Source organism: Sinohyriopsis cumingii, unplaced genomic scaffold (assembly GCF_028554795.1).
Source record: "Sinohyriopsis cumingii isolate HCF-2022 unplaced genomic scaffold, ASM2855479v2 utg001994l, whole genome shotgun sequence".
NCBI classification, from domain to species: domain Eukaryota; kingdom Metazoa; phylum Mollusca; class Bivalvia; order Unionida; family Unionidae; genus Sinohyriopsis; species Sinohyriopsis cumingii.
Window position 1 is genome coordinate 130,945 of NW_028316099.1, and position 26,972 is coordinate 157,916.

The following is a 26,972-nucleotide window of genomic DNA, read 5'->3' on the forward strand; positions in this document are numbered from 1 at the left end:
TTACGGCCGTTACAAAGTTAAGAGAAAAAAAAAATGAATGAGCTAAATTTTAATATTAGTGCTCATGGGATTTAAATGAATTATAGGAGTACCATTATATTGAAAGAGTTAACCAGGTGAAACATGCAATTAATTTAGTTTAGTAGTGTAGCTGGCAAAAGGGCAACTTTGTCAAAAACGAAGCAACTTAACTGCTAACAGGACAACATTGTTGGAAACAACAAATTCGGCAGCAAAGCAAAGTACTTGACAGTACAGCAAACCAGCGGCGTAACCGGAAAGGGGACGGAGGGTCTAAAGAGTTCATTCAAAGGATGTGAATTTCGAACTATGAAATTAAATCTTGAACTGTGGATTTTGGATTGTCAGTGCATATAGTTAAATGAACCACACATTTTTGTAAGATATTCACAGTATATAAAATTTATTAATTGTGCCTTTGGTGAATAATTATTTTGTATGTCTTTAAAAGAGAATCTAGTTTTATCTTTTGAATTATTGCCATGGTGTGTAAGACAGTGCATTATTACCGTATACGTGTTTTTATTTTTTATTTTTATTATTACTATATCTTTTATCCATTTCATTTTCGCATTATTTTGTATGTGAGAGTTTTGAGACTAGCATAGTTCATGTCACAATGTTTCTTTTCATCTGCGTACATTATGCTTGGTGTTTTCACTTAATCCATATCTATTTGGTTTCTCCCCTGTCATAAACTGCTACTGATATACCTTTTGATAGCCGGAACAAAATGCTCTATACTTTATGTGGCTTTATGGTATGTATAATCCTGCTATAGACTGATATACCACGTGCAATATCATACAGTTTTATGATATTTGTTATTATCATGTGCTCATTGTTTTTCCCGTTAACTTTACTTTGTGAGAATCGTGCAATATTACCCGATATTGAACTCGCGCGCCAATACACATATAGCATTTACGTGCATACAGGAACTACTTTCTACTGTAAACAAACAATGGACGCAGACGCCAGCACTTTTGATTTGTAAAACGAATCATGTACACTCGCGTAGAGGCGATTTACGTTGTGGTTCTTTAAATTTGTTTCTGAATGAACTCAAATAGATGTTTCGTGGACTTCCACATACCAGCTGCTTTGGTACATTCCGCGTTGATACAATGTTTCGGATTTAGGCTAGCTGCATTATATGTCTTCTTTAGCTGGTGATAAGAATGGCAAAAAATATACTTAGTTTTACATTCTGAATTTCCTCAAAATGAACTTTTTTAGTTCTGCAAATCCGAATTACATGAGCCATGTCATAGGTTTTCAATCTGGATTACACATTTTGAGATTGTACTGAAGTTTCGATGATAAGTGCAATTACATCCTCCTTACTGCACTCAAAGTTCAATAAGCATTAAATTCCATAACGTCTTTTTGATAATTGCAATTTAAAGACTTCATATTTTCCCACATTATTATTTCAAACATTAAATGACAGAAACAGAAACACATTTGCAGAGGTCGACACGCTTCTCCCTAGCTTCTTCAATCCAATGTATTTTATGTGGAATTGTCACATACAAATCCAGTCCATAATTACGAATTTTCCTGGATTTGAGAAAAATACCAAAATCTATTCATTCCAGCTCAAATGGAAAACTTGTTCCAATGCACATTCATTCACAATATGACTCCAAATTTCAATTTTAACTAGACACACCTTTTTCTTTCGAAAGTTATGTCGAGCGCGCGACCAAGTTTAAATTTATCTGTGCGGAGTTATGTGCGCAGTAATAAAGTTGTTGTGTAATGCGCTTGTATATTTAGTTTGGAATACGGCATACATTCATTTACGTTGTTTCTTGTAGTATACTTTGTTTATATAATTAAGCCTTAGGTAGAATACAAAAATGAGCATATAATAAAAAGGTTACTGCATTTGTATGGGAAAATATGAACTCGTTTTGTCGGAAGGATATATTTAACTCCTAAGGTCGTGCAGTATTCCATCCCAAAAACTATTTCATATTTTCCCATACAAATGCAGTAACCTATAATTATGTGATCGAGTAATATATATTCTTGCAATATTATGTAGTTTTACGGTATTTATTATCATGTCATAGACTAATATAACGCGTGAAATATGATACAGTTTAAAAGTTTTTGTGGTTGTTGTTGTTGTTCTTGTAGGGTTTATCGCCATTTTTTCAGCACACGATAGGCTATACATTGCGGCCAGTATTAATGGTAGAGGAAGAACCCGGGAAAACGCCAGAAAGAACCACCGACCCACGAAAAGCTACTGGCAAGCTTTCTCATATACCCACATGGGTCGACTCCGAGACTCGAACCCACACAGACAGAATAGTTTTTATCATGTCATAGACTGATATAATGTGTGCATTATTATACTATTTTGGGCTTTTGTTGAGGTGAAAATAAAGTTTTCTTATCCCAAATTCTCATACTGGCCAACGCGAACGGAAGTCTGATAGGTTTGCTGGTTCATACAAGCTTCTTGTTCATGTGAACGAAGCTATGTAGTTGTTTTCTTCCGTGATTTTAGAGAAGAAAAGAAAATGCAATTTCATAAAGTTGACATGGGAGTTGTGCAATTTTATATAGAAAATTATCCTCCACTACGTTTTCGTTAAAGCACGAGATGAAACAATCATTAATTTAAACTGCATTACGCTCAGAACTGAATGTGACAAATCAACAGCCAATGACGTGAACATTTGTAATGACGAAGGTCCACGAGACATGTAAGAGTTTAACGTTGTTTTTTTCTGAGTTTATCGTGGTATAAACTGTCAGTTGCCAATTCACACAGCAAATAACGTCCGATGGGCGTTATGTCAGCTGTGTGAGTCGGCAACTGACAGTTTATACAACGATAAACTCAGAAAAAAAAACGTTAAACTCTTATAACTGAAATTTCAATTATTCGTTATGTTATTTTTTGGCATCAATTAAGAATATAAATCTTATTTGAGCGTAGTAATACATGTTTGGAGTTTTTCTGTTACGTAGCTATATATAGCACTTGGGATTGTCCTGCTTGATCGTAATAAGGTGATCATAATACCAGTTCTTTAACCAATGGATGCCAAATTTATTCTTTTTTTTTTTTAATAAAAAATATTTAAGAATGTTGTTTTCCTTTAATGCTTACTTCGTGTCTGCCTTCACTGGCAGTATTTATCTTATGCTGTACACATGACTCTATTTATAGAAGTGAAAAAGTAGTTCTCCTTACAGTTCATACAGAAATAAACGCAATTCATTTTGATCACGTGGTAACATTGTGACCAATGGAAATTTTACTTTCCTGTACCAAGTACTGCAATTGCAATTGTGAACAAATATCGTACATCCAGTGACGCTGTGTGAAACCATCTCTAATATGAATCATATAATACTGTACGTGTATAGAACCTGCTTTTGGTAAATATGCATAGGTGATTGAGTATTGAAAAAAACGTTGAACCCAAGATCACGTGGTACGAGATGCTCAAGCTCACTACGCCACATGAACGAAGACTTAATAATTTGTGATACTTGATGAAAAAGCTTTTATTATGTACTTAAAATAAGTATATTAATCACTCTGTTTTGTTAAAGGGATAATACAACTGAAACAAAAGATAAAGAAAATATTTACAAGTTCTGTTTAACTATTTACACGGACCGTTGTTGACTGATACATTGAAACATTGTATCAAAAGAAGCTCATCCCCTCTGGAACTAAGAGCAACAATTAGACATCACCATCCGCCCATTTTCAATATTTCTTTAATTTATATTATCTACTTTTTCCTTGCCATTTAAATCTTTGGATGTATTTAAGTTTTCTTTGCTTATTTTATAAGAGTGACCTTATTTAAGGAGTATCAAAAAATTAGTCATGTAGGGTAATTTGGCCATATTTGACATACGTAACCATAACTGTGCATTTTTTTATAGTCCCGATTTTTCGCTCCAGCGGCCGAGCAGAAGAGAGGGTGAACAGACCACTTAAGGGAAGGGTCACCCTTGTGTTTAGACCAAAAAATATAGTGACCCTTCATAGAGGTCAATACCACGTCTACGATTATTGTTTGTCCCAAACAAAATTGTAGACGAACCCTCTCTGCTGCTATCAATCTTGGGAATCATCATCTGAATCATGGGAATCTTCATCTGAATCATGGGAATTTGTTCTATGTTTCAAGTAATATTCAAGTTCTGATGGTGGTTTTTCTACTTTTGGATTTATGTTCTTTCTTTTTCTGTAATAGTTCATCAAACTTCTGTATCGATCTCCACCGCAATTTTTACAAATCTGATATAATCCTCTAACGCCGTTGTTACATCCAACACAACTTCGTGGACCAGCATGAGGATTTTTCTTTATAAGATAATTATGTTTTTTGCAATATTCTCCACGGCATTTTTTTATCACATTTGTTAGAGGTTCCTTGACGCAGCCACGCACAGTTGTTCATTATATGAATGATATCTTTTTAATTAAATTTACACCTTTTCTGCTGATATTAATTAAAAGATTTTATCAAGACCCACACGATATCTTGTTCTTGGATCATGTAAATTTATTGTTATAAATCCATGCGGAGTAGCTTGCGCTCGTGAGAAGAAATTTCTGAATTTAATTATATCCATGTCACCACCACACCAAGTTTGATGAATATTTCGCAGCGTGTGTGTGTCTACGCCATTAAACACAACTAAAATGTTGCAGTTGTCTCTAATCAACTTCGGAATTTGTGTATATCGTTGAGTAATATAGATCACATCTGTAATTTTATGTCTACCTCGGGAAAATATTCTGGCTGGATTTGATTGTTTATCTAGCATCACATCGTCGTATACAACTAAATTATTAATAAATCCGTCTAAAACATCTACGGATGGTGCTTCATCAATATCGGTTATAAACTCTATAACATCATTACCCTCGTCCAGTAATCGCGCGTTTTCACTGAAATCTTTAAGTACATCATAACATCGTTGATCATCAGCGGATGGTGCTACTAAATACAATTTATCCCATTTCAACCATCTCATTATCAAATTAAGTAATAACTGCGTCTTACCCGATCCAGATGGTCCTATGATAATCATTATGATGGAGTTCGGTAGCGCAGGATGATGCTTAACAGGTTCTCGTTTTCTTGTTGCTGAGAAATCAATTATATCCATATATATTATATCATGACTTTATATTGTTTACGCTGTAGAGTTAAAACTCCAACTGTTGATTTAGCTACGGTTACAATAAAAAAAAAAAATAGCGTATGGTGGAAAATGTTCTGTGTGCGGTAGGAAGAAATTTTCGTTTTTACCTAATAGGCGCGGTGGTGATATTGCTAATTTGATGTCAAAGTTTCCAGGTACTCCATGGGCTAAATACAGCGGAGAAAAACATCTACCAGGATATAATTATTGCGGTCCCGGTACCAGACTTGATATCAGGCTCGATAATCAAGATCAACCAAAACCAGGCGAGGAACCAATAAACGCTATTGATCGAGCTTGTCACGCTCATGATGTTGCGTATAAAAGTAAAAATCTACAAGATAGACATATTGCGGATGTGAAATTAATTCACGCGCTAGATTCTATAAAAAATAAAAATATCAAAGAAAAATTAGCTAATTGGTTAGTAAGATCCGCGATGAAAAGTAAATTAGCGCTTGGGGCTGGTAATATATAAATGGAATCGATTTATTATTCACCAAGAGGATACTGGAGAGGCAAAGCAGCAATTGGTAAACTTGCTGATGCAGCAGCGGTTAAACATTCTACTGCTAAAACGTGGTTATCTAAACAAGCAATATGGCCAATTTATCTACCACGTCCTAAACGAATTCATTACGCGTATTTCGATGTCAGTGTTCCTAATGAAGTTCATCAAGCTGATATTCTGTTTTTACCGCATGATACTGTGCGTGGAAAAACGTACAAGTACGCGTTAACCGTAGTTGATGTTGCAAGTAAATATAAAGAAACAGAACCGTTATCGACGAAAACATCATCTGAAGTAGCCGATGCGTTTGAACGAATTTATCAACGAGGTGGTCTGCGATGGCCACAGCTACTATAGGTTGATCCTGGTAAGGAATTTCTTGGTCCAGTATCATCGTTGATGAAACAACATAATACGAAAATACGACGAGGTCATACTGCAATTTCTCCGTGATCAGGCAATTGTTAAGCGATTTAATCGAACACTCGCTGATCGGTTATTTGGATATCAATACGCGAGGGAATTTATTCAGGATAAAAGATCTCGCGAATGGGTTGCAAGATTACCAAGCGTGATAGCTGCATTAAATAATGAGATTACACGAACAACCAACATGAAACCCATTAGCGCGGTCACAAAAAAAAATATACCAACACAATGAAAAGATGTTGAAAAACAGAAAATATTGGGTGATGTCACAGTTAGATATTTATATGAGCCTGGGGAACTTGAAGGTGGTAGCGCGAGAGCGACTGATCCTATTTGGAGTGATACCACATACAAATTATCCACCGTGACAAGATCCTCAGGTAGACCTGCAATCTACAGATTAGATTCGGCTGCTCCTCAACGTGGATTTACACGTGAACAACTACAAATAATCCCCACGGATACACAATTACCACCGCGATCACTTAACTAGCACCCAAGGCGCTGACGCCTCTACGTCGATTACATTCGAGACAGGTCAACATGGTATTTTCTCGTGTATGACCGCGACTATTTTCTTTTCTATCTACGGTAAATTGTCTTGAATCATTACTCGAATACCGCCATAACATTATACAATTGCAACTTGCACAATGATTATTCAGCTGCTGTTTTAACTCAATAATAAATTCAACATCAAGATCAAAGTCGCGTTTATTTTTTTTATCAGATTGTTTATATCCGATTAATTTTTTTCTTATTATATCATCATCGATGATGTTAAATTTATCAACGATTTCAGGAATTATAATTCTACGTAATTGAGATATCTTTCTCACCCTTGATACAGCTAAATAAACTAAATTTGACCACTCGATGTGATCGTCTACAATCCAGACTCGTGCGTCAGAAATAGTTAATCCCTGAGACGAGTGGATCGTCATAGCGTATCCCAACACCCATGGAGATTTGTCAGCGTGTAGTGCATCTTCGACTACACTGATATCAACGGGGACAATATCATTTAATACGAGATTCTGTTTCCTTGACTCTGTCAAGGGTTCTGGAATATCAACATTAATATTTTGTTTTCGTGTATCTGATAGTTTATAACACAACGGTACGGTTAATTCTGAATATTTTTCTTTATGTAGTTGAAATAACTGCTGTTGTAAAGCGTCTCTGATTATTTTTCTGCTTGCTACTATCAGATCGCTTGGTCTCCATAAATTAAAAAAATCGCTCATTGAGGTCTCTGAGATTACTCCGCGTATTATTTCACACTGAATTTTGTTTGATTGTAATCTGATTAATTTTTTAAACTCCTTTAAATTTGCATCGAGAGCTCTATGATCATCATCTATTTCTTCGTAATAATCAACGAAATTTTTTTAACCAATCATGTGGAGATGGTCCAACAAAAGGCGGCGGTTGACCATGATCGCCACACATTATTATAGCGGTATTTTTCGTCAACAACCAATCAAGAAACGTTTTTAATGTATCTAATGACACCGTACATATCTCATCCCAAATAATTATTTTAGGTATATATTTTTCTCCTATTCGTTCAGGAGTCCATGTATCCCCGCGCCACCGAAAGAAACTATGATACGTGCACGATTGTACTTGCCGTTGTTTCATCTCGCGTGCAAGTCTATGTGTGGGTGTCAGCACGATCATACCCGACTTTCTAAAAACATGAATTGCTCGAGTCGTTTTGCCGCATCCACCAGGTCCATTGAGATATACTGTCTTATATCTGGTTATTGGATCACTCACCGGCGGCGCTTTCGACATTTCTGATATTTTATTACCCTCACGATAAAAATCTCTCATTGGAACATCTGCTGATTCTGTGTAATTGTGTAATATTTCTTTTTTTATTCTCCACGAACCCCATCGTTCATCATTACTTGTAAATTTCATAACAGATTTTAAATATTTACTCGAAATATAAAACGAATCTGTTGCGACTCTGACTGCGGTCTTGGGAAATCTATTAATCATCGATAATAAATTTATAGAAACATAAGCCAACATGGAAGATCTTAGATGAGTATACTGTGGGGAGACGTCATTTATGTAACTAACGATCGTGCCCAATTTTGTTCCGTCGGATAAATAAACACCTTCTCGATTTACAAATATATTTCTCGCTGTTGTATCAGCGATTATAAAATCGTACTCGGCATCATCTAAAATTAATCGTGCGTGATGTCTTTTATGATCATATGCACCACCTTGAGTAAATTTACCTATAATTTTTCTACCTAGATCTTTTGCGGTTTTAAGTTTAATCTCGAGAATTTTAGGAGCTTCTTTGATAATATCATCTTCGGAAACATCAGGACATTTTTCCTTAAACTCGTTAATAACTTCATCGGCGTTGATATAATCTGGCATGGGCAACCAAACTTCGGTCTGCGCGTGATATGATATAATTGCCTCACTGACCACCAACGATGTCAGTATCGCACAATCTAGCATATATCGTAATAAAACTATAGGTGCCCAAAGTTTTTCACAAAAATGTCTGCCAAACCAAACATAACAAATCTTGTGAAGATTTTCGTTAAACTCGAATGATTCAATACAAGCAAATCCAGTCAGATCAAAATCAGGTAATGGTCCATTAGTTGCCACTCGCGTCATCTCGTTTGTAGGGTGACCGAATCTTTTAAAGTACACAGAACAATCTCCGTATCCTAGAAAACTTCCCGGATAACATGCAACCATATCAACCGAAATAACATCGTTGTAATTATATTTGGTATTCCACAATCCGCCATGTCCGTATTCGACGCAACTTGCGCGTACATCTTCAAGTAAATCAAATCGTGTTGGTTTCCATGAATTTCGTTCTCTAGCGAAATGCGCCGCAACAGATGGAACGGTAAAACAATTAGTTAGTAATTTGTCAGTATTTTCCGCGTGTTTGCACTCTAAAAACTTTTCCGCGAGATTTTTCATCTCGTCATGGAGGAATTCTGTTCGATATATTTCACCATTTGGTCTAACAAACTGATCAAATTCACATTCCTCATCACTTTTAAATAACCATACCGATACAGGATCGTTTTTACTTATTTCGTTGATAAAATCAAACATGTCTGCCCCCATATCTGAGGGGTAAAATCTAACAGTTCGATCACGTGGAAATATTGTTACTGCGCTGGTCCATGTGTGTGCGTTTTGATCAATAATATTTATTGAAGCTCCTTTCGATTTATATTTCGATTCGTACAGTACCTCTCCCGTTAATGTTGATACTGTTATTGGAAATTTTAATATTTTTCCTAGTTCAGCAACATCTTTTATTGTAGCACCGGTATCCTTAACTGAATCAGCCCACGAGTTTATTTTTTTACTTCTTAAATCAGTTAATCCATTTCCACGCATCGCGTTTGTAAAGTGTTCTATTACTCGTTCGGCTACACAATTTAACCTTGAAAATTTCATGGGTGCCAGTTTATCAACGTTGGGTTTTTTATTTATCTCATAAATTCCATAAATAACCGCTGTTACAGGATACGCTCGCTCATAATATGGTTTGTCAATACCCGTCAATAGGCCCGGTCTGGAATTTTTACTTAATATGACAGTTTTATTATTACCAAGGACAGGATCATATTTGTCACGGATAATCCAACTACCTGTTTCTGTTAATACAATAAATTTTACTTTGAAGAAATATTTTTGATTGCCCTCGTATTCGGTGATGTAGTTAATGATAGTTGCCGCTCGCTTGTCATTCATTGTGGCGTCCTTGACAGTATTGCGAATAATCTTGAACGTTGACCATGTGTGAGATGCACCATCTGTGTAAAATTCCTTCTTGGCGTCGTGAATTTTCGAGATCAGACTTTTATTTTTCGGATCAACCAGATCTCGTACTGGCAAGTCAGAAGATAATCTGTCGAGGTTGAATTTATATTTAACAGGCCTAGCTTGGGATAATTTCTCAAACTCGTTCATATAATTAAAACAAATATTTAAATAAGAAATATTATATATACAATGTCTCAATGCAGATGGTTGATGATCGGTTCAATAAATCGATGCAACAAATCCTGTAGAGGTGAATTTTGTTGGATGCACTTACAGGGCATACGGCGAGGAAGTCTAGGACCAATACTGTGTCTGCGGTGTGGTATTGGAGTGCGAGGAAAAACAAAATTATGTGGAAAGTGCGGGGGGAAACGGTTCAGAGAGCTTAAAAGATATTATGACAAAAAAATAATAATGGTGAAAACGCTATAAAATCCGTGGAGGATTATATATCAAGATTTCAGACAAACAATGATTTAAACAAATAATGTTATTATAATGGAGCAAAATATATTTGTCCCACATCCCACAATAACAAATTACGAATCAGATCGTAATGGCATGATTAGAAATTGCAGGTTAAAAAAACCAGTTGGTCATATTAATAATCATGGTTATCTAATGTTCACTGTTGGGAAGAAACATTATCTGTGTCATAGATTTACGTACGAATGTTTCTTCGGAGTGATCAATGACGGTCTTGTTATTGATCATGTTGACGGAGATTCTCAAAATAATAGTTTATCCAACCTTCGTGTTGTCACGCAAAGCGTGAACTCGGCATGTGGTAATACTGGAAGATGTAAAACAATCGGAAAGAGGGCGGTAAATTCCACAAACACAGAAACTGGCAAAGTAATTATATTTCGTTCGATATGTTCTGCTGCGAAATATTTTGATATTCACCCGCATTCAGTACAAAAAGTAGCAGAAAATATATATAAAACCGCTTTCTCGAAAAAATATAAGCAGAAAATCATCTTTCAGTATCAATAATTATCATCACCACATTGAATTACATTATTATTTGAGGAGACCCAGTACTGTATGTCCTCCATACACTACTGAATTTTTGATTATATAAAGGGGAGATTACTTTGTAATATATAGTTTTCTTCGTAGATTTTTGATTTTTTTATGATCGTAATTAGTCAGTTTAACTAATTACGTCGTAATTAATTACTCGTAGAAGCATATTGATGGTTTTTAAATATTTCCCATCATACAACATTACAAGAAATCAGGGCAATTTTACAACCGTTGTTATTGATCCGCAGGTAGCTGTAAATGCTGCATTTACAATCAGCTTAGAAACCGTTGTTAGTGTACAGGTGTATTTCACAATCCGTTATTGATTTCGCAGGTATTTATAGTCTGCATAATACAGATATATTCAGAAACCGCTGTTATAATTCAGAAACCGTTATTATTCAGAAACCGCTATTTCAGTGTAAATATATTTGAAATTAGTTCCTTAGTTATATATTAACTTCCGAAATATATGTTTCTAACAAGATTCAATAGCTCAATCAGTATCGTATTGGACTGTGACGCTCGCGGTCCAGGATCGAATCCCCATGGCTGAGAACTTGTCGGTGGTGTACGCATAATTGCGATTTTTATAATTAATTGGGGCTCCGCCAGCCCCTCTCCGCTGTCAGAACACCACCCTACCATGTCAAACGTTTTAGATACATGTTTTTGTATTTCCCACAAGTTGATTATTTGGTGGGTGGGTGTTTTGTTGAGCGGAGAAAATGGCCTAATTTCATTCATTACATCTCATTTCATTCATTCATTCATTACATCTCATTACATACTTAAACCTGCTTAAAGACTCGAATAGAGGTTCCATTTCATAATATATGTTTGTGCCGTCATTCATTGCATACTTAAACCGCTAAAAGACTCGAATAGAGGTTCCATTTCATAATATATGTTTGTGCCGTCCTTGCATAATCTGAGCTCGCTAAAGACTCGATAGGGGCTCTTCATTCATTAAATGTTCTGTGTGCCTGGTGAACTTGGTAGAATGCGATGGCAATCTGCGAGTTCTTGGCTGTGCCGTCCTTGAAACATCCCGACGAACTCGCTAAAGACTCGATAGGGGTTCTGTGGGGATAATTTTTTTTATTTTAAAGATTTATATATTATATAATGAACCATGAAAATATCGAAAATATTATTTCTGCTATCAAAAAACTAGAAGAAAACGGAATTAATATATCTAATGAACTAAATCCTGAAAAAATAATATCTGATTTTGAAACGTTAGAAGAGCTTAAGAATGAAAATAAGTACGTTCTATCATCTCAATATAAGTTCATAAAGCGGATTCAGGCAGCTATGTTTCAGTCACTGGCTATGGTGAGCGATGATCAAGTAAATAAATTTGTTCCTCTTTCTGTCGCAGTGGAAAAGGTTAGATCGGGATTATCAAGCGAGTATCAAACGAAAAAGACAATCAGTACCCGCATAAGATACTTAAGAAAAATTATGTCAGCGGGTAACGACCAAAGCAACTCTGTCTGAATTGTTATTTATTTATTCTGGGATTATATTTATTCTGAAATATTTTATTTATTTCTGAATTATTATTTATTTATTCTGAAATATTATATTTATTCTGAGATTATATTTATTCTGAGATTATATTCTGAAATATTATATTTATTCTGAGATTATATTTATTCTGAGATTATATTTATTCTGAAATATTATATTTATTCTGAGATTATATTTATTCTGTGATATTATATTTATTTCTGAATTATTTTATTTTTTCTGAGATTATATTCTGAGATATTATATTTATTCTCAGATTATATTTATTCTGAAATATTTTATTTATTCTGAGATTATATTTTTTTCTGAAATTGATGGGTTAGTTGGTACTCAGATTTATGTAAAATGATCAAATTTGGGTTAGTTGGTACTCAGATTTATTATTTATTTTATTTTCTGAATTATCCATCAGATGGGGTAAGTTGCTTGATTCTCTAATTGATTTCAATTGAATAAAATATCAAAACCAGTAAAAATTACAAAAAATCAGTAAAATCACTCAAATATCAGTAAAATTAGCTCAAATATCAGTAAAATTATCTCAAAAAATATGTAATTTTTTTACTGATTTACTGGTTTTTACTGGTTTTGATATTTTATTCAATTGAAATCAATTAGAGAATCAAGCAACTTACCCCGACGATCTAATGGACAAAATCACCCCAAATGGGTAAAATACCCCTCAAAAACACGAAATTTGTTGATTTTTCACCGAAATTCAGAAAAAACAAATATTTCTGATAAAATAAAATAAAATAAAATAAAATAAAATAAAATAAAATATTTCTTAATCCGCTCCTTATTTTATTCATTCTGGGATATTATTTTTTTAAGTTGATCGACTTTAATGCAGGAATGTGCATAATTTAGAATCTGATCTCTGCTACAAATGATCTCGATAATATGTTTTTGACGGAGCTCATCTAACTGTTCTTGTGTTAATAAGAAATCCTCACCTCCGTATTCATCAATAACTAAATTAACGTTAAATTGCTCCATGTTTTGTGAAAACGCTGTTCTGATGGCGTTTTCAAGTACTTCTTTGTCGTGTATAAAAACCCTCACGTGCTGGTACATTATATAATATTTACTTGATTAATTAAGATTTCACATACAGATTTATCACAAGTTCTTCTCCACGTATGTCAATTAAGCGATTGAGGTGGTCTGTCAGCTTAAAATTTATTCGTGTTAACATATTATTGTGACACCGAAGATAAACAGGATTAGTTGGTTCTTGCACAATTAAACTTCCGGGGGAAACTTGTGGTGTAAATGTATATAAAATATATCCTTGTTGAGCCTGATTTGATCTTCCGAGATCTATTTGATAGCTGCCATCGACTACGTCACAAACCAGATTGACCACGATCGTGCTGGTTATATTAACGATTCCTGGAGATACGTCTCTGCCGCCGCCATGTGGATCGTTATCATGTCTAAGAACAGTTGCTAATGGTGCTAGTTTTTTCCATGCGTCGAGTATTTTAGGATAAAACTCATCAATGACATCATTGACAGATTTTCTTAATTTATCCGGATTATAATCAGGGAACTTAAACGTTACAATGTCAGCTTCGGATATTTTGTACTTAGTTGCGAAAAATCTTCTATGATCGCCCGATGATTCAAAAACCAGGTTTATGATTCTATTATGAAAATATTCAATAGTATCAGCTATATTATTTAAAATTTCTACTCGTTTAATAATTTCTTCACGCGTAGATGTCACATCGGACAAATATTCATGAAAAAGGATACGTAAATCAACCAGTTGTTCCTCATGATCTGAATTTACGATATGAATGACATTATTGATATTCAAATCGTAAAACGAATTACCGCCATCAACGTTGTGTAAGATCCAGTAGTACTCACCGGTTTTATCGACACGAAATTGATCCCGTTTATCCCATAAACGTTTTTCTATGTTCCACCAGAAACTTGTATAATTCATTTTAATATTATGATGAAAACTTTTCGATGATGTAAAATCAGATTTTTTTGGTTCTGGTGGTGCTTCATACACCGGGGGAACATCCGGCCAACCTAGTACGGATCTTATCGTGGATTGATAAATATCAACGACGTAATCGGGAGAATGTATCTCAACCGTCGAAGATAGCGTCGCTTCATGAACGTTAATTGATATTTTTGCTTTTTTCCGGTTATTGATTTTATTCTACGTTGAAATTCCTCATTGATATCTTCAATCTCATAACTACCAGTAGGTATTCCAACATCTATCCAGTCAGGAGTACCATCTGGCTTGTTCTTGTTAGCAAATACGAGCGAATTATTTGCTGGTGTACCATGAAATGATTTTGATCTGATATTTGGCCAGCTGTAATATACCCGTAATTGAGCTAACGCTATTACTTTTACTGGAATTGCAGTAGGAAAATTAATACTAAATTCAGGATTAGATGAACTTACCGAGATCATCGTTATCTTTGGCGGAGTTGTGTTAGTCACGATCTGCTGCAGTAATTCTGTCATTATTAATATTTGTATCTTTAATACCGATACCTTCGTCGTATATTTTAGTCATCATTGAAAACTCGAAATCAGATATAATTCCATCACTGAGACTCGCTCATAACAACGAGGATAACTTCGAGTATGCGACCGTCGCTGTGTGTAATTTTATTATGTAATCGGATAATTTTTCGTTCGTGCAAGTACATATTTTTTTTGCGATGATATTGAGCACACCTGCAATAGTTGTTGCCGCTGAAATACAAATAGTCACGGCTACTGGTGCCATCATTGTCACCGCTGATAATATAACACCCGTTCCAGCAACAGCAGCGGATACTGAATAAACAATCACGTCGACGATAACTAATCGTCGTCGATATTTTTTTACTTTTACTGTATATTGTTCGACTTGATCTTTTAGCGCCGCCTGCCATTCACGCGCTTGATTGTACCTGTATTGTGCACCGTCCATATATTTTTATGCAGTAACCAATTGAAGTGTTTCAGCTACAAATTCCAAACACCACCAGTAAGATGTTGCGGTTAATTTCTTATCAGCTGCTTCCAGAATAAATGTTTCTTCGGTTCCGCTATTTAATATAACAGATACAACCCCGGAAAACCTGTCGGTGCAATGACGCCATGGAAACGTTGTAAATATCTCAAATCGCGCTGCACTAAACACGGACAACCTGTACACGCCAGTGACTGTTGCGGTATATTTGATTGTATTATTTTGCTGCGACCATGTTGCAAATCCCGATGATACTGTGTATACGATGTTTGTGATATGTCCGGGATTTATTCCGGTTGGAATTTTAATCAGACCGGTTTTATTAACGATCTCAGGAATCCCCGCTACGATGTCTTGCTGTGTTTGTTTGATCGTGTCAATGTTGGTCTTGATATCTTGCTGTGCTTGTTTGATCGTGTCAATGTTGGTTTTGACATCAACGAGTTTTATGTCAACGGAGTGCGGAGAACCAAACAAATCTTCAGCGGTTCTTTGATGGTTTCTGCGAAATCTTGCAAAAGCGCCCACGTGAACATCATACTCAGCCCGTAACGTGGATAATTTATTATCTACGGTTCCATAGCTAATGTCAACATACTTTTTCGTTGCAGCATCTTCATCGGATGTTGTATCTCTTAAAACTACTTTTTTGTTTCCGTTCATGCTGAGTTCACCCGTCATTGTGTCTCCGGTGTTTCTCACACGATTAGCAACGCTTCTTGTAATTTCATCTCTGATGGTTGCAAACGACATACTTGAATCCCTGATTCTGCCGCCGTTAGTAAACACAGGAATAGTATCTGTAACTGCACCGAGTACTCGTCGAACTATATCATTCCATTTAATATTGCTCGTTTTTAGTTTACCATATCGATCTTGAAAAATGACAACTTCATCTGGGTCAACTCCAGCCAGGTTCATGATATCAGCAAGTTCATCTTTAGTTGCGTACTTCGACAGATCAACGTCGGATTTTATTTTCTTACTGGTAGAAGAAGATCTTCCGTAAATATCAACCATTATAATAAGACCTGTTGTTTAAAACGCTTTACGCGAAACGAATCGGTTACTTGTATAATCATGCACGACTTTATGTGGTGGTTTGGATGATTTTGATATGGCGTCGAGTACATTAATTACTTCACGGCCACATATTGGCGGATCTGTCATTGTTTGTGTGGGTAGCGTTGAATACCAAACTTTACAACCAGAGGTTGTTGCGTGAAGTGGTGCGACATACTTGATAAATTCAACGGGTGGAGCTAACCCGTACGAATCAAAATAAACAATTCCACGTGGATCAACCGCGTATGATACCCAATGAGTACCGGGTCCAGAACGTTCATCGAGATTAATAATACCTGTTTCGAGTTTGTTTGGTTGTTTCGGTAATTGATCTCGCATAAAAACACCTCTAAAGGCAGATATTTTTCATTTTTTAGCGGCATCAAGTAAATCAAAATTTGATGCTGGAGTATCTAACGTGGAAGCCTCAGACCTCTTCCCCAGCGAGATCCGGGTAATCTTAGACCGCGTCCCTTTTTTTTGTACCCCTTTCCTGTTGCTTTCTTTAGAGCCATTCCAGCAGCTGTTCCAACAGCACCTAACGCGGCTGCTTTTGCTACGGCTGGAGCAGCAGCAGCTATTAATGCTGGTATAGCCGCAAGAAGTGGAAATATACCACCGGTTTTAACCATGTCTTTGATGGCGCTCGGGGAAAGATGAAATTGAACTCCAGTTTTTGATTCCAGGGCTTTATTGAAATGTTTAATCTGATTATTTGTCAACGATAATTTGTTTGAACCACCACCAATTTGATCTCGTTTTAATGATATTTTAGTTCCGCATTTGTTGGCGGTTTTTGATTGAAGTTTTTTTACCTGACCAGGAGTCAGAGTAACATTAACATGACCATACGACAATTTTATATAAATAATATTTTTCTGAATAACACGATTAAATATTTTCCACTGGTGCATCAACGACCCTCATTCGACCACTACCGCCTTCAAGTAACATGGCTTTATCGCTAAGTATGACCGCGATTGCTCTACAAGAACCATGAACAACCGGTGGACCAACCGCGATTTGTGGCAGGGCATTAACACGAGCTCGAAAGTGTATATCAACGACAGATTGTTTGGATAAATCAAGATGTTCTAGCGAAAAATAATAAATCGGATATAATGTTGTAAAATCTAGTTGTGATATTTGCAAACCAGTATCGACGTTTTGATCACCTCCCATGAATGACATTAAATGATGATATGCACGCGCTACATGATTTTGATCAAAATTTAACAATATATCTTCAGCTGGTTCTTGATGTCCATTTATCCGTAAGGAAACTTCATTAACTTCAAGTTTGTCAAATATCATATGTGAACGTTCTTGATTATTTATCCTAGCATTATCTTGCAGCGCAATAAAAATATGTCGTGGTGCAGAAACACCTTGCTGTGATGCTATATGCCATGTAAATAAACCAACAACAGAACTTTGAATAGCATCTGTGGTTACTGTTAACCATGATAGCAATGATTTACCGCCTTGATCCATAAAAGAGAGTAATTTTTGTTCTTCAGTAATAGATGGAGTCATTACTGGCATCCACAATGAAAGTTTTGATATATTTACTTTACCATCAGCAACACCAGCACCTCGCCAGATTGCATCATTATCATCACCCTTTCTTACGAGCACAATTGTGTGTTTAGCTCCAAAGATGACCTTTCTAACATTTCTGCAAAATCCAAAGATGTGAGACAGTGGAATTGCACACGAAAAATTTCTACTATCTCCCGACAGCGCTGCTCGGCGTGTTGCAAATCCTAGGTTGTAAGTAGCATTAGCATTTTTTACAATATCAAAATCAGCACCTGGTCTGTCTGCGTGTTCAAAATCAACTGGTTGTGGATTAACTGCAGTATTTTGTGGTGTCAGTAATTTAGTATACTGAACATGATCAGCGTTGTTGGTAATATCCTTAGCAAACATCATTGTTGGACCAGCCGATCTTGTAAAATCGTCAGAATATCTCGCTAGACCAATTATTGTTGTAGCAACATCAACATCCTTCTGAATTGATTCAATATTTTTTCCATCAATTATGTATGTGGCGCTATCAAACAACGCCATAATCCCGTTGTTGACAAAACCAACACGCAAATTGATACCATATGGCGTATTAGCTACAACATTCGTTACAAGTCTACCTTCTACTTCAATAAACGCCTCAGCGGGCAAGAAATATCTACTTGTATCATGAATCTGTAATTCGATTCTCCCCCGCTGATTTGGTTGTCTTGCGTCATAAGAATAAAACTGATAATCACGTATAGATTCATACTTAAGGACAGGTGCCTCCATATCAAATGCTGGGTCTGATTCGCGCTTGAACATTTTTATTATAGTTACCATTTTTCAAATGATGATCATCGTCGACGAAGACCGCTTCCTGCTATTAAATTTGCTGTTATATTTTTTTCTGCTTCTTCAGATATCGCCGCTAGTTTTTGATTTGCAGCCTGATTTATTATTCTGCTGACATCTGCTGGCATAATTTCAGTACTTGCCAGTTTCACCGGTGGTTGTGATTTTCGTCGCAATAATCGTGCTAGTCTTTCTTTGATCGCCGAGAACGCCTTACCAGCAACATTGACAATTGCACCAGGCGCTTTATCACGAACAATATCGATAGCTTTCATCGATAATTGCTTTGCAACGGGTGCTACCTTTGGGGCTATTCTCGTAAATAATCCCCGAATGACATCACCAAGTCCATCTCCGTAAGTAGCTCTGTAGATTGGTAATCGTGAGTTTACCGCTCTGACCTGTACAGGTTTGCGATGATTATTATGTATGATCATCTTATTTTTTATTTACCATTTATCTAACAACTAGTCATCAACAAGTTCATCGATAAGTTCTCGGTAAACTCCGATATCCATGATACCACCTTGAAATAATCGCCGACAAATATCAGATGCTTCATTAATTATTTCTGGTGAATTATTTCCGGCACGTTTTCCTCCTATGAGAACCTCTAACCGTGACACATCATTAATGATATTATCAGGACAAACAAAATTATCTCCCAGACCACTTCCCGTTGCTCCTTCTTCTGCTGTTTTCTTAAATAGTCTTAAGGGTGATCTTTCCTCTGCTGATTTTCCAGGTAGCTCTTTAGACCTTTTAAGTTCCGGCTTCAACCTCTGCTGCGGCGAAGAAGATTGTTGTTGTTCTATTTGTTGCAGAGGTGGAGGAAGCTGATACTGGGAGAGTTGTTCTTGTTGCCTTAGTACCCCTCTAAGTCTTTTTACTTCTTCATTGATAATTTTATATTCTCGACCTCTAGCTTGTTTTTTGTTGTAATATACGCGATATATATATTTAATAAGATTATCATCATTTACTTTTTCATGACGGGGTTTTAAAATACTAGATTTATTAAATATACTATTTAATATTACCTCGGGTAATTGTTCTTCTTTAGTATTTCTAATTTCTTCAATAACTCCTTCCCTAAATTTTGTAATCAATTCCGCGTTTACTTCTACTTCGGGTTTACGTGCATGCTCTTTTTGCACGTCGGCGACTTCAGTACGAAGTTTTCCAATTTCTTCAAGTATTTCCTCACCAACAGGTGGAGGTTGAGCCGCAGCTATTTCCCTGGCTATGCCAGGTGGAAGATCTCGTAAAATCTTCTTTGTTTGTTTAGTTCTTCTTGCTATTTTTGCGGTTTGTTCCGCTGTTTGTTTTGATACCGGAAGAAGATCCTCTTTGATGACTGTGGTAACTTTCTCAGTAGCTGCAGTGACGGACTTAAACAGTTTTTTAGTTTCTTCTTCGTACTCAACTTGTGCTTCTTGCTGCGCTTGTAGATTTTTTCTAAGTGAGTCTCTGACAGGGAGAAATTTTTTAATTGCTTCTAATCGTTCTCGTGCCATTCTTGCAGTATGAGATTCTGGATGCACCATTATTTTAAATATAACAATTTTTTAATTGATATCAGCAGAAGAGGTGTAAATTTAATTAAAAAGATATCATTCATATAATGAACAACTGTGCGTGGCTGCGTCAAGGAACCTCTAACAAATGTGATAAAAAATGCCGTGGAGAATATTGCAAAAAACATAATTATCTTATAAAGAAAAATCCTCATGCTGGTCCACGAAGTTGTGTTGGATGTAACAACGGCGTTAGAGGATTATATCAGATTTGTAAAAATTGCGGTGGAGATCGATACAGAAGTTTGATGAACTATTACAGAAAAAGAAAGAACATAAATCCAAAAGTAGAAAAACCACCATCAGAACTTGAATATTACTTGAAACATAGAACAAATTCCCATGATTCAGATGAAGATTCCCATGATTCAGATGATCATTCCCAAGATTGATAGCAGCAGAGAGGGTTCGTCTACAATTTTGTTTGGGACAAACAATAATCGTAGACGTGGTATTGACCTCTATGAAGGGTCACTATTTTTTTTGGTCTAAACACAAGGGTGACCCTTCCCTTAAGTGGTCTGTTCACCCTCTCTGCTGCTGGCCGCCATATTGTTGATATTAATAGCATAAAAAGGAAAGGGTTCCAGGAAGGGGGGGGGGGCAATAAATATCCTTAAGTTCGCGGTCAGTCAGTAATGACAATACAGGATTTTATGTGCATATATCAACCAATCAGATTCACAGAAAGTGATATATTAATGAGTTCATATATCAAAAATATTAAATTGCAAACACTGTATTCAAGTGTACCAACTATGTGATAACAAGAATTACCATTCGACATGAAGAACCATCACATATCACATGATTTTTTTTTTATACAGCGGAAAACCATATCTCAAAGTAATCATCACATATTATCATTGATATGACATTCTCTTTCATTATGTTCTTATATTTTCATAGAATGGTTGGTTAAAGAGAATAATGACATAAAAATAATAACAGCAAAACAATTTACCGCATTATTGTCTTGATTGGGCACAGTACAGGGTAATATGGCGTCTCCCTTTTCTCTGACAGTGAACACCGTCACTCCTGGAACATCACTCAAGATTGTTCCTGAAACATACATCTTCATTTCATATTGTCTATGAAACTTATTCCAGTGCCTTAAATGATTAATCAATCATGTATGTTTCCATATTTTTCTTTTTCCAAATAAATAATAAAAATACATGAAGTAAAATACATTGTTTACAAAGTCGAATAAACAAGTGCGTAAAGTTCCATACACTCCAAGAGTTATCTGGAGATCCAACACATAGAAGCTTTCTTGAGACAGATAGCTCTTTATTACCTCATTATTCCATATTATTTATGAACAACTCTCTTAGTACACTGCTTCGGGGGCCCCGAGTTGCCGAGTGATCTAAAGCGCTCTCCGTTACGGATCACTGCCATCTCAACTCTTGTCTGCGTGGGTTCGAGTCTCGGATTCGGCCAATGTGGCTATGTGAGAAAGCTTGCCAGTAGCTTCTCGTGGGTCGGTGGTTCTTTCCGGGGTTTTCCCGGGTTCTTCCTTCACCATTAATACTGGCCGCCATGTATAGCCTATCTTGTGTTGAAAAATGGCGTTAAACCCAACAACAACAACAACAACTAGTACACTGTTTCTTGGAATCATGTGGAATGTGCTTAGGATGAACGTCTTCATTGCACACCTAAAGACATGCAAGCATATGTCATCAACAGAGACGACAGTCATCAACCACTAAAGACATGCAAGCATATGTCATCAACACAGACGACAGCCATCAACCACTAAAGACATGCAAGCATATGTCATCAACACAGACGACAGTCATCAACCACTAAAGACATGCAAGCATATGTCATCAACACAGATGACAGTCGTCAACCAGGAACCCAACGGGTAGCCATTGTTTTCCCCAGCGATCAGAGAGCGGACTATTTTGATTCTTATGGATCACATTCTTTGGAAGCCGACATTATTGACTGTATGATAAGAAATGCCGAATCGACTCGACTCAATAGTGTGATATAAAAAGGAGCAGATTCCATGGTGTGTGGGCATTGTTGTCTATATTTTTTTCATCAATGCAGTCTGGGATATCTCAACATTTATTGACCTATTTTGATTGTGCGCATGCTAGAAACGATGACAAAGGAGAAAGATGGTTTTATGAACATTATGGTTATCTTTTGTGTTTAGCTATGAAGCGTAGCGTGCATCAATAGCCAAAGGACATTGTTGGATGATATAAATGGTGTGATTGTATGTTTGTTGCATTAGATGTAGGTTGTTTGAACCCTTCCCCGTTTAGTCTCATAGTTGCTATGTGGAGATTGTACAAGGCGTTTTAGATTGTGTTTGAATGGATTGATGAACATTACAGATGGTGTGATGGATAGTACGTTTGTTAGATTACATCTCCCTGGTTTGACGCTTTACCTGTTTAGTCTGATGCTTGGTATGTGGAGACTATACAAGGCATTTAGGTATTTTGTGTGTGTGTGTGTGTGTGTGTGTGTGTGTGTGTGTGTGCATTGGCAGTGCAGACGGTGTGATGGACAGTATATTTGTTCGATTTCATCGGTTTCAACCCGTCCCTTTTTGTATGAGAGTAGGTGTAAGGGCAATATACAAAAAATTTGGTATTGGATTGTATACCATTACCCTTCGCGTTTGTCCCATAAACACTATTTTCTCTAGAAACTCTTTTGCCCCATAAACCCTTCTGTCCCATTAACCCTTAAGCCCCACACACCTATTTCCATGTTAACCCTATGAACAAATTAAACAAATGATTTCCCATATATATCTCTATTAATGTCAACTGCAACACTGTTACTATATCACCCCAGTTCAGTTGAGCAGCTTGAAACACTGTTACCGTTTGACTAATTAAAAAATATAAAATTCAAAACAAATATGGAATGTAAATGTTATAATACTTTTTCATAATACAAATTTTAAAAAATAACATAAAAATAGCCATTTCAGGATTATATTTGTCACTAAGATGTTTAACAGATAAATGCCGAGCAAATTGCCCTTTCAAAGGAATTACTATAAACTTAGAACTGGTGTGTGTGTGTGTGTGTGAGAGAGAGAGAGAGAGAGAGAGAGAGAGAGAGAGAGAGAGAGAGAGTATATCAATGATATAACTGGACAGTTTCTGTCTGAAGGAAAACAAATAAAATCAGTCGAATTGTTATCTCATCCGTTTACTCACCGATTAGGAAGCAAGCGATGATTATCGTCTGTATAAAATTCATTTCAGCTTCCCTCCTTCCTTATAACGCATACTATCTATATAAACACATGGAAAACAGTCATCTTAAAAATGTATACAGAATCAAAATTAATTATTTGTGATTTAAAAATACAAACTCAGATGATTGAAGTTTACATATAGCTTACCACGTGATAGGTCAGATTTTGATCTATTTTCTATTTAATTTGCTATTTTCTATTTAATTTACTATTTTCTATTTAATTTGCTAGATTCTACTTCAGTTGTTATTCCGGATAAGATTCACTGCACATAATGATGGTTCAAAGCGAAATATTTGATGCAGCTGTTACATCTCGATTTGTCAGAACGCTGCAAAGATTATAGATCCTGACATGTTTCTGAGCTGGTAGAGGAGTGAAGAGGTGGAGAGGGTTAGTTACACAGATTTTACGTATGAATGACAACATTCGCCTATCTCTTATTATAAACTCTAGTGGATCACTACATTATCTCGATCAGAGCGTTGGATACACTGGAATACATTCGTAGGAAAGCGGAACAAAGTTCATATTTTAGGAATATTTGAATGAGGCTTATATTATTTGTCAACAAGAACACGAAGATAGCAAAAATTTATCCAGGATGAGGAATATTGAAGATTAAGATTTTCGGGAATAAGCGATAGCAAAGATGAAAATTTTCACCTGTAAGGGATAATGAAGATGAATTATTTCAAGGATAAGGGGTAATGATGATAAAAATGTTCAGGGCTAAAGAATAGCGAGGATGAAAACTTTCAGTGCTAAGGGATAATCATTTTTAGGGATAAGAGGCAAAAGAGCATCAATGACCAATCTCAAGCCGGGCTATGCTAATCTTGAAGCAACCAGATTTGGAACACTTAACAATATTAAATATAAATTAACTGATTCTAACAAATAAAATAAACTGGGTTATTATAATAAAAGCTCCACTCGGCCTCAACTGCATAGAAACAGTTCTACTAATCATACAAAACTTGGAAAATTTTGCAGGTTTATTTTTTTAAGCTTAACGTAAATCCAGTAGATAATTCTGGAGTTACCAAAGCTGAAAGTGACATTATTATATGCTCATTTTTTTCCCCGTTAACTTTACATTGTCGGAATCGTTCAGTATTCCCCGATACTGAACGCGCGCGACAATACACATATAGCATTCACGTGAATAAAGGAACTACTTTTTATTGTAAACAAACAATGACGCAGACAAAAGCACTTTTGATTTGTAAACAAATCATATACACTCGCGTAAGAGGCTCTCTACGTTGTGGTTATTTAAATTTGTTTCTGAATGAACTAAAACAAGTTTCGTGGACTGCAAAAAAAAAAAAAAAAAAAAAAAAGCTGTTTTGGCACATTCTGCGTTGATACAATGTTACGGATTTAGGCTAGCTACATTATATAAAAGACGGACGATTATGTCCTTACAAATAAGATGCAACTGACAAGGAATATACTGTATTCTTTATCTGGTGATAAGAATGGCAAAATAAAATACACTTACAGTTTTACATCCTGAATTTCTTCAAAATGTTTTTTCTTAATTCTGCAAATCCGAATTACACGAGCCATGTCATAGCTTTTCAATCTGGATTACACATTTCGAAAGTGTGCTGTAATTTCGATGATAAGTGCAATTGCATCCTCCTTACTGCACTCAAAATGAAATACACATTAAATTCCATAGCGTCTTTTTGAAAATTGCAATTGAAAGACTTCATATTTTCCCACGTTATGATTTCAAACATTCAATGACAGAAACAGAAACACATTTGCAGACGTAAACACGCTTCTCCCGCGCCACTTCAATCCAATGTATTTCATGTATAATTTGCACAGATGAATCCAGTCCAAAATCACAAACTTTCGTCGAATCGAAACAAAATACCAAAATATATTCACTCCAGATCAAATGGAAAAGTCGTTGCAATGCGCATTCATTCACAATATGACTGCAAATTTCAATTTTAACTAGACACGCCATTTTCTTTCGAAAGTTATGTCGAGCGCGCGACTAAGTTCAAATTTATCTGGGCGGAGATATGTGCGCATTAATAATGATGTCATTTTGTAATGTCAAATCTGCGCTTGTGTATTTAGTTTGGAATACGGCATTCATTCATTTACGTTGTTTCTTGTAGTGTATTTTGTTTATATAATTAAACCTTAGGTAGAATAAAAAAAATGAGCATATAATAAAATGGTTACTGCATTTGTATGGGAAAATATGAACTCGTTTTGTCGGAAGGATATACTGCACTCACAAGTTCGTGCAGTATTCATTCCGAAAACTCGTTCCTATTTTCCCATACAAATGTAGTAACCTATAAATATAATACGTCCTCATCATTACAACCTATTTTGTGGATCCCCATCATTATAACCTATATTGTGGATCCTCGTCAGTATGACCTATTTGTGGATCCTCATCAGTATAACCTATTTTGTGGATTATGATTTTTATAGCCTATTTTGTGGATCCTCAGCCATATAGCCTATTTTGTGGATCCTCATCATTATAACCTTTTTCGTGGATCCTCATCATTATAACCTATTTTGTGGACCATCGTCATTATAACCTATTTTGTGAATCATCATCATTATAACCTATTTTGTGGATCCTCATCATTATAACCTATTTTGTGGATCATCATCATTATAACCTATTTTGTGGATCATCATCATTATAACCTATTTTGTGAATCCTTTATATGTTGTAACTATTCACTACTGTCCTTGACCAGCTGTCAAAACGTGTGTGTGTGTGTGTGTGTGTGTGTGAATGGATGGATGGATGGATATCAACAGGGGTAGAAAAGTTTGAAAATCCGTTGGTTTTCCTGAGCAACCTGCTTTGAAAATATGGATGCCCATCAGATTTCTCTAGCTGCCCGGTGAATATTTTCCATTGCCCCAAGATTGCTGCGGTTCGTAATTATTCATATATAATATGTACAGTTTGTTAGTTAGTCCTCGTTGCAAATAAAAAGTTTACACTCATATTTAACCCATGTAAGATAATATGATGAAACAATTGTTATTTTCATAGTTTTTTTTTCTAGTTTTTTTATCTGTATTTTAGGTTTGTTACGGTGAATGTCATTACCATTCACGTTTCGGTAATCCGATACCTTTGAACATTGGTCATTTTCAATGAAATAACAACAA

At 35.8% G+C, this 26,972-nt stretch overlaps 1 protein-coding gene across 1 annotated transcript in view; it reads right to left on the bottom strand.

Annotated features, from left to right (window-relative positions):
* The window catches only part of LOC149771286 (limbic system-associated membrane protein-like), a 48,481-nt gene that overhangs the window by 19,426 nt on the left and 2,083 nt on the right, over nt 1-26,972 (bottom strand). Inside the window, exons 2-3 of the mRNA XM_089948666.1 lie at nt 23,761-23,837; nt 21,522-21,622 (exon numbers count right to left, since the gene is read on the bottom strand). Of these exons, the coding sequence (XP_089804792.1) occupies nt 21,522-21,622; nt 23,761-23,803 (144 nt within the window). The 5' untranslated portion in view covers nt 23,804-23,837. The remainder of the gene's footprint in view (nt 1-21,521; nt 21,623-23,760; nt 23,838-26,972) is intronic.